This window comes from Lactuca virosa, chromosome 8 (genome assembly GCF_052849685.1).
Source record: "Lactuca virosa cultivar CGN04683 chromosome 8, Lactuca_virosa_CGN04683_v6, whole genome shotgun sequence".
In the NCBI taxonomy this organism is placed as follows: Eukaryota; Viridiplantae; Streptophyta; class Magnoliopsida; order Asterales; family Asteraceae; genus Lactuca; species Lactuca virosa.
In genome coordinates, this window is record NC_136433.1 from 27781354 (window position 1) to 27791197 (window position 9844).

Sequence of the window (9844 nt, forward strand, 5' to 3'; positions counted from 1 at the left end):
TCAATTGTGTGAATCTTGTTTGGTGGGCAAGCAAACAAGAAAGTCATTTCCATTAATGACGACGTACAAAGCAACACGGCCATTGGAGCTAGTTCACGGTGATTTATGTGGTCCGATAACACCGTCAACGAAGGGTCAAAATCGGTACATTTTCACACTAATTGACGATTTTTCACGGTATATGTGGATTTTTCTCTTAAAAGAGAAAAATGAAGCGTTTTTACACTTCAAAAAATTTAAAGCTTTGGCGGAGAATGAGCTCGGAAAGTCTTTAAAGGTGTTTCGAAGTGATCGAGGAGGTGAGTTTACTTCGCTCGAGTTTAATTCCTTTTGTGATATAAATGGAATCAAACGCCAACTTACCGCCCCATATTCACCACAACAAAACGGTATTGTGGAACGAAGAAACAGAACACTTATGGACATGACACGAAGTATCATGAAGGCGATGCATGTTCCAAACTACCTATGGGGAGAAGCGGTAAAACATTCCACAAACCTGATCAACCGTGTTTACACAAGAGTACTTGGTGATACAACTCCGTACGAGAAGTTGTATAAAAGAAAACCTAATTTGGAGAACGTACGCATCTTTGGGTGTTTAGCGTATGCAAAAGTTGAACCGGTAAACATGAAAAAATTGGATGCAAGATCAAGACCATTGGTTCATCTTGGTTCTGAACCGGGTACAAAAGCCTATCGGTTATTTAACCCGGTTACACAAAAAATAATCGTAAGTCGAGACGTTATTTTTAATGAAACCAAAAGATGGAATTGGGTTAACGAAGCTACACCTGACAATGAAGAACCAACATCATTCATAGTACCATGGGATTTACCGGAAGATGAGGCAAACAACAACCAAGGAAACGATGTAAACAACGAACCAAACGAATCGGATCACGAGATTGAAGACGGAGTGGAGGTACAAGAAAATGAGCAACCAAGTCCGATCAACAACAACGTGAACAATGTTCAAAACCAAAGGCCCACAAGACAAAAGGTGCTTCCAATTCGATTACGAGATTATGTACTTTATGTTGATGAAATTGAAGAACTTCTCCTAGCAACCAATGACGAGCCGGTATCGGTTGAAGAGGCGAAGAAAGAACCAGAGTGGGTCAAAGCCATGAATACAGAAATCAATTCGATCAACAAGAACAATACTTGGTCTCTCGTAAACAAACCTATGGGGGTGAAGCCCATTGGACTCAAATGGGTGTTCAAGCTGAAGAAAAATGCAGATGGCACCATAAACAAACACAAGGCGAGGTTGGTTGCTAAAGGGTACGTACAACAACCTGGTATTGACTTTCAAGAAGTATTTGCTCCGGTAGCTCGCATCGAAACCATACGGTTTCTCATTGCCTTAGCCGCTACCAATGGATGGGAGCTTCACCACTTGGATGTCAAGACGGCTTTCTTACATGGAGAGTTGAGAGAAACCGTCTATTTGTATCAACCGGAAGGCTACATAAGGAAAGGCGACGAGCACAAGGTGTACCGTCTTTCAAAAGCACTATATGGTCTTAGACAAGCACCGAGAGCATGGAATACAAAACTTGATGGGATTTTGAAAGAAATGAAATTTCACAAGTGCATGAAAGAACCATCGGTGTACCGGAAGAACGAAGGATCCAACTTGCTAATTTTAGCAATCTATGTTGATGATTTGTTTGTCACAGGTACAAATTTGAGCATGATCAAAAGGTTCAAATTTGAAATGTCCAAGAACTTCGAGATGTCTGATCTTGGAAGATTAACTTACTACCTGGGCATTGAAGTCAAACAAGAAGAATCAGGGATTACTATAAACCAAGAAGCGTATGCTAGACGCATTCTAAAAGAAGCCGGTTTACACGATTGCAATCCGACCCACATTCCCATGGATCCAGGAACCAAAATGTCGAAGGCCGAAGATGAACCCGAAATCGACCCGACACAATACCGAAAGTTGGTAGGATGCCTTAGATATCTCTTGCAGACAAGACCCGATATGGCATATGCGGTTGGAGTTGTTAGTCGATACATGCAAGATCCAAAAGAATCACATGGTGTTGCAATCAAACACATCCTAAGGTATTTACGAGGAACAACGAGATACGGAATCAAGTACGAGAGGATGGGACAAAATCGAATAATTGGTTACAGTGATAGTAGTCATAATGTTGATCCAGATGACGGAAGAAGCACAACCGGTCACATTTTCTACTATGGGTTGTCTCCAATAACATGGTGTTCTCAAAAGCAAGATACTGTTGCTTTATCATCTTGCGAGGCGGAGTTCATGGCTGCAACTGCGGCTGCATGTCAAGCAATATGGCTTCAAGATTTGCTAGGCGAAATCATGAACAAAGCACAAGAGAAGGTGGTCCTAAGAGTTGATAACAAGTCTGCTATCGAACTCACGAAGAATCCTGTTTTTCACGGAAGAAGCAAACACATTCACACGAGGTTTCACTTCATTCGTAAGTGTGTTGAAAAGGAACAAGTGGAGGTAAAGTACATTCCAGGTGAAGAACAAAAGGCAGACATTCTCACAAAACCATTGGCTCGAACCAAGTTCAAGACAATGCGGGACTTGATCGGGATTGAAGACATCTTTAGAAGGACTTAAAGATTGGCGGTGATCGGGAATCTCTAGAAGGACTTAGAGATTCGGGGGTGATTGTTGGAATCTTAAGTCATCATTTCTCTCCACCCATGTCTTCCACTCCTAAAAGCTAACACAATTTCTGGAACAAAGTAGGGGACATCATCAAAGAGTGGTTGGGTCTCTTTGCTTGTTTAATATTATAAGCTTACTCCAGCTTATATATATATATATATATATATAGCATATATCGAGCTATGAACATGCAGAGCAACACAAAACACATTGTAAACCAATTGGTTTTTGAGTGATATTTCCAATTATAAATCAAAGAGATATTTTGATATATTTATCTGTGTTTTTTTTACAATCTCAATACTAGAGATAAGGCTTGATACTTGTAGACAAGTCAATTTTCATCTCATTTTGAATTTGGAATTGGAGTTACTGTTTTTAAAAGGCTAAACATTGAATATATCTATTTCCTTCTAGGCCAAATTACAAAAATCATCCATTTGGTAGTTGGAGTTGTTGTTTAATCGGCATACCTTACTTCCTTTTCTGTTGTTTAAAGGGCTAAGCATTAGATATCTCTATTTCCTTCTCTACCTTGTGATGCAACATCTAATTATAGTTTATGTTGGGGGTTTTCTATTTGCAGCATTCAATCAGCTGAGGTGACAAGATACTCTTATAAACAAAGGTAATAAGAAGGTGAATTCAAGTTGTAAGTAATCTTAAAAACATTAATTTCAAATTGTTTTTATCAGCTATTGTTTCCGACAAAATAAAAAATTGACTAATTTATTTAGCTTATCTGCAAAAAATATTAAGGGGCGAGGGTAAATTACCACAAAATACCCTTGTGTGTAGAGATTCAGGGAAAGATGCCGAGATTTTCACCAATCCAGATGTGCATAGTGTCCGGGTGTATAATGCAATGGAAGAATTGTAGCGGTGACATGCCAAAAATAACCCTAAAATCATTCGTGGAAATGAAAAGTATGTAGGTTGTGTCATAGAAGCTATTGGTCATTTCAATTCTGGGACATATATATCATCTCGAGATGTAAGAGATCTTTCAAATGCAAAGTTTGACCATTTTGACCCTGTATATGAAGTAGTCAAATTTAACTTGATTTTAGAGAGATGCAGACGGACAGAGGTTGAAAATCTTGATGTCTATTTGAACAACCTCAAAAATATGTGTATTACATTTGTAAATCGAACACATTATAAGAATATTCATCAATTTTCACATGTAGACAGGCAAAGGCTTAGTGTCTTAATACATTAAATCGTTTTTTTTTTGTTACTGCACATATTAAGTGCTTAATTCTTTCTTTATGCATATAATTACATATTTAATATAATTTTAATCTCTTCACGATTCCATTGATAAACTAAAAAGACTGTTGTAGAGACAAAAGGGAAAACAATATCGAGTTTTATATTCAAAATGACAAAGTAACAACTCTTGCAAGTTGATTGGTTTAGAATAAAAGATAACCCTACATTAACAAAGATACTTCATTTATGAGATTTAGCTAACGTCATTTTCTTTTACCAACAATAGCAACATATTTTCATTTGATTATTTGCTACTTTTTACATGTATTGACATTCCAAGTGATGGAAAAAGTGCTAATTTCACCTGAAAATAAAACTTATGAAAAGCCCCTGCAAAACTACAATTGAAACTTTTGTAGCCAAATTTCTAGAAGGATTGCAATTTTCATTGACTTATTTGTTTATCTACTACATAATGATATAAGAAATCATATCCAGAGACCGGAGTATCATAACCAGTAGGCATTTAAATGCAGATATAAGAAAACATATCATTAGTATTTTTAACAATAAGGCATTTAATTGCACAAATATTATCATGGTGCATCATAGGAAACTACAAAAAATAAAGGACATTAGAAGTACTCTGTATCAGGGCTTCATCAACAGATTTGAAACTTGGAGCATCGTTGGCCTTTCTAGTGGATTGGAGTTCAAACATGCTCTTGAGAGTCTAAGCACCAATGCAACTTGTTCCTCAACTTGTGAGGGAGGAGGTATCCGACTATCTCTCAGATTTGCTTTCACCAGATGATCATCAGATAATGTTGGTAAAGATGTTATGAGTTCTCCAGGATGCTTTCCCATGACCACTTCTAGTGCAACAACTCCAAAGCTATACACATCACATTTCTCTGTTGCCACCATCGTATAAGCAAGCTCTACATCCAAAGAAAAATAAGATAAAAATAAAAACACTCACATAATTGTAACATAGATACATTTATGTACATCATGAAACTTAGGAAGATGTAGAACAACAATCACAAGATTACGTTACCCGGCGCGATATAACCGTATGTTCCAGCAATTGCAGTCCAATTGGATGAGTCTAGCTTTAAAAGCTTGGATGTCCCAAAATCAGAAATTCGTGCCTCATAATCAGAATCAAGAAGAATGTTGGCAATGGAAATGTCTCTATGAATTATAGAAGGTGAGCAGTCATGATGCATATAAGTCAAACCGTTGGCAATAGCCTTTATAATATTGACCCTTTTTAACCAATCCAATTCTTTTGCTAACACATGGCTTTTTAACATTGATCCAAGGCTGCCATTTTCAAGGTATTCATAAATCAAAATTGAGTGGCGGGTGTGGGAGCAATAACCATATGTTCGTTAATGCTCGTACCTCATTAAGGAATCCATTATTATCAACATTCTCAGATGATAAGTGAAGTTTCTTGACAGCTACAACATTTTTAGGTTGTAGCTCGGCTTTGTACACGGTCCCATATCCTCCAACCCCAATGCAATATGCTTCATCGAAATCATTTGTTGCTTTCAAGATATCATCATACACTATTTTTCCATCAAAACCTGTAATGGAAAAATAATCAATACTTTCTTCTTCCAGTGGTTTCTGTGGATTTTGTTGTCGATAAGCAATGAGGCCCGCCATACGTGAATAAACCAAGTAAAACTAGGGGGAGCAGAATTACGAGGATGAGCCTATAATGAAAGGGATCGTTTTTCTTCTTCAAAATTTTACTTACACAAAGTTTCAATCCCGTAACATTTCCACACAAACCTGGATTGCCTTGTATGGACGCATTCACAAAGTTGGGGCTTTGAGGAACTGCACCTGTGAGCTCATTGTAAGACAGGTCAATATCAATTCCGCGAGGCAAATTTGTAAAAGCATTAGGAATGGAACCGGATAGCATATTGTGGGAAAGATCTAATACCACCAAATTTTGCAAAGTTTGAACTTCACATGGTATCTCTTCTGTGAGGAAATTCCGAGATAAATCAAATTCTGTAAGATGAACTAATTTACTAATCTCGGACGGAATTTTTCCACTGAGCTTGTTATTACTAAGATTCAGGTACGTAATGGATTTGTGCCCATTGACCAATACTTACCGGTATCGACCCATTCAATCTATTTGCGGATAGATTGATTAAAAGGAGTTTTTGGAATGATCCAAGCTCCAGATGTATGGTGCCTGAAAGTTGGTTATTAGACAAGTACAAATTCAGCATGCTTTTCATCTTCCCAAATTCTTTAGGGATTTCACCTACCAAGTTATTGAAAGAAAGATCAAGCCTTTGTAGTTGAGTTGAATTTGCAAACTCTGGTGGTATGCTATCACTAAGTTTGTTGTTGCTCACATCAAGATCATTGAGAGACTTGAAATTCCCTACTTCAATTGGAATGGGACCAGATAAATTGTTCCCATCAAGGTACAAAGATTGTAGGTTGCTCATGTTTGCTAGTGACAAAGGAATAGAACCACTAAGTTGATTGTTGCTTAGTGCAAGTTCAGTGAGAGACTTCAAATTCCCAAGTTCAATAGGAATGAGACCAGAAAAATTATTCTTTTCTAGGAACATACACTGTAGGTCACTGAGGTTTTCTAACGAGGAAGGAATAGAACCACTAAGTAGATTTTCACTCACTTGAAAATTAGTGAGAGCCTTCAACTTCCCAAGTTCAGTGGGAATTGGACCAGATAATTTATTCTGATCGAGGAACAGAAATTGTAGGTTGCTCAGATTTGCAATTGATGAAGGAATAGAACCACTAAGTGTATTGTTGCTTACCAGAAGCCTAGTGAGAGACTTCAATTTCCCAAGATCAATAGGAAATGGACCAGATAACTTATTATGAGCCAGGTTCAGACGATATAGGTTGCTCAGGTTTGCTAGTGATGCAGGAATGTAACCACTAAGTTGATTCATGGCCATCACCAGAAAAGTGAGAGATTTCAAATTCCCAAGTTCATTAGGAATGGGACCAGATAAATTGTTCTCAGCTACGTACAGAGATTGTAGGTTGCTCAGATTTCCTAGTGATGAAGGAATGGGACCAGAGAGCTGATTTTGGTACAAAGAAAGGACATTTAAAGATGTCAAAGCACCCAATGATGAAGGAATTGTGCTAGATAGATTGTTTGAGGATAAGTCTAGGAACTCAAGTGAGACCATGCCTCCAATTTCAGGTGGGTGAAATCATATTCTGTGAAAAATCAAGATAGATAAGTTTGGACAGGAGTCGGATTTGTGGTGGGATAGGGCCAAAGAAGCTGTTTACTCTGAGATCAAAATGTGTAAGATTTTGTAGCAAAAAGAATGAAATTTCTTGAAGACGTGAGATTCAACTTCTGAATGCTCTCATCAACATTGCAAACTACTCCCAACCAAGAAGTACATGGGATCGATGCAGTGGAATTCATAGGGAGGGGAATCCATGAAGAGAGTAAGGAGTTGTTTGGATTTGAAGGGTTTCTTTCCATTTAAGAAGAGCATTGCCTTCCTCCACAGAAGCAGAAGCAAAATTTGGAACAGGCGAGAGTACTGTAATGATTAGTAGAACAAGAGAGAAAAATAAGAAGTTTGAAGAAGACATTATTTGCTTTGCCATGTTGTTTTATAAAAAGGATGGTTTGGGTAAATCCTACTTTATACTTGAGCTACCCTTTGTTCTTGTTTATTTCATTTCCTTTTATTCTAAAAAGAATTTTATGGCAATTTCATATTTTTCCACAAGGATTGTCTTTTATGTAGAAGTTAAATGTCATACTTTTCCACAAAGGACTTATTACTCTTTGAATTGTATTCCTCATGACAATATAGCTAGGAAGAAAAAGAAAAAGAACTTTAGAAAATAAATTTAAAATAGTTAGACATGATTTTTTTTTCAGATAAATTTTAGTGCAAGTTTCACTTGGAGTGTGTTTTACTTCAGAATAAAATTATGTAACTGATAATAATATTCAGACGATTCTCAGGTCCAAATTATGTTAATTAGTTAATGTATTAATAGATCTAAATTATGTAACTTATACCAATATCAATTAATTTAAGACCATTAGCATGTCCAAATTATGTGAAGAGAAATTAAATATTCATCTATATATATATATTTTTTCTACTCATGGAAAACCATGACAACCGACAAGTCTTACATTTTAATAAAATTAATAATAATTTAAGACATTTGTTATCGTATAGAAAAAAAAAAGGAAAAAAAAGTAAAAAGATATTATATTTCTCTTGTATGATCCAGTCAATTATGTGAATGGGTCAATGGAGACAGGTCAATAGTTGTGGCCTTTTAAGAAAATCTATTAAATGAATGAAGCTGATGATGCATTCCTTGAACAGGTGAACCCCATAACAGAAGATAAATATTGAGGATAATTAAATATAAAGAGATGTCACTTTTCCCTGCATTTATTTATTTATTTGGTTCTTTGAAAAGCGTCTAGAACATCACATACTTACTTTGACTAAAAGTGAAGATAATTAAATAAAATGTAACATTGAATAAAGGGATATTGACCATATTTTTTTTAAAGAATTTGACAAAATTGTAAAAATAGTCTTTGTATTTAGCCAAAGACCATTATTATGAATTTTATCATTTATTTGGTCCTTATTTTTTAGCCTTTATTTGGTCCTTATTAGGTTCAACCTTAATATTTTTATTAATTTTATACAAAAATTTTCTATCTTTATTTTTTTCCATATATATAATATCGTTTTTTCCTAAATAATTCTTGCTAGGAATATTCTTGAGTATGCTAAAAAAATTTCTTTATTTCTGGTGGAATTTTCTTGGTTATTATTTGTTTCTAATGATGATTTATAAATTTAGTAGTTATTTTTAGTTTAAGAATGAATATATTTATATGATAAAAAGATCATATCTATAGTTTTTTTTTAAATTATCCTCTTTATTTGGTAATAAATAGACTTTCAAATTTTGTTTTTTTTAATCAAGTAATTGGTCTTTTTCAGAGGAATACTATTTGTTTAAATCTTTATTTTGAGATGTCTGACATTAGTTGATTCTATTTCACCATATATATATATATATATATATATATATATATATATATATATATATATATATATATATATATATATAAAATGCATACTTTACATCGAAGATTAGAATATAGTATAAGTATAGGAATCAGAAAAGGTATAAGACAAGAAAAAAAATTGAAAATTAAAGAATACCTGAAAAGCTGAGACTTTGAATGGAGATGAAGATGTTTGGTTCGTCCGGCTTCAACCACGACGGTGGTGCATGGCGGTGAAGGGGGTCATGTTGGGGATGTTTCACAGGTGATGCATTGGGGCGCGTGGCTGGTGGCGGTACTGGCTGAAGATGATGGTCCAAAATCGTTCTGGAGATCACCTAAACCAGAGGTGAATCCGGACATGGAAGAAGGGTGATGTAAAGCTTGGGTTAGGTGTTGAACGATGGCGACACCGATGAACTTTGGCAGCAGGTCGATCCAAAAGGATGGTGCGTTACTGGACTGAAGGGGTCCCCACTGAGAATTTTTGTTGCTTCTGACCCGAGTCGAGAAAAGGAGAGGCAGAACAGTGGTCCCATTTGGGAGAAGAATCGCAGGTTCCCCAGATCGAAAGAATGGGAAACAGGAGAAGCAAAGACCTCCAATTCCGATGACCCACAGTTTTGAAGAAAACAACAGTTAGTACGAAGCCAAAGTAAAAAGCACAAAGCCAGTAAAAAAAGAATGAGCCTATTAAGAGATAAAAACCAAGCCAAAAAAAATTATTCCGGCTAAAAGAAACATCGTAGATAAGCCATCCTGAGATTTAATTGTATGTATAATTGGTGATTCAATTGTTTTAATTTGAAGAATAGTTAAAGGAACTTATACCAATTGTGATATATAAACTATAAGTACATCAACGATTT

General features: G+C 35.8%; 1 protein-coding gene across 5 annotated transcripts; it reads right to left on the reverse strand.

The window, feature by feature from the left end:
- Positions 1-4376: 4376 nt before the first annotated feature.
- LOC145134098 (MDIS1-interacting receptor like kinase 2-like) lies at positions 4377-9626 on the reverse strand. Of its 5 annotated transcripts, none has more exons than XR_013718912.1 (4): positions 6187-7640; positions 6028-6110; positions 4944-5890; positions 4377-4824 (listed from the first exon to the last, which is right to left on the reverse strand). XR_013718912.1 is itself a non-coding variant. In XM_079069011.1 (4 exons), exons 2-4 carry the CDS (start codon positions 5320-5322, stop codon positions 4535-4537), a joined length of 588 nt encoding a protein of 195 aa, XP_078925137.1. In that variant the 5' UTR covers positions 5323-5481; positions 9133-9626; the 3' UTR covers positions 4377-4534. The 5 variants fall into 5 exon arrangements, 1 of the variants encoding a protein (XP_078925137.1); XM_079069011.1 differs by lacking the exons at positions 6028-6110; positions 6187-7640 and adding an exon at positions 9133-9626 and having other exon boundaries at positions 4944-5212; positions 5294-5481; XR_013718911.1 differs by having other exon boundaries at positions 4944-6110.
- Positions 9627-9844: the final 218 nt, after the last annotated feature.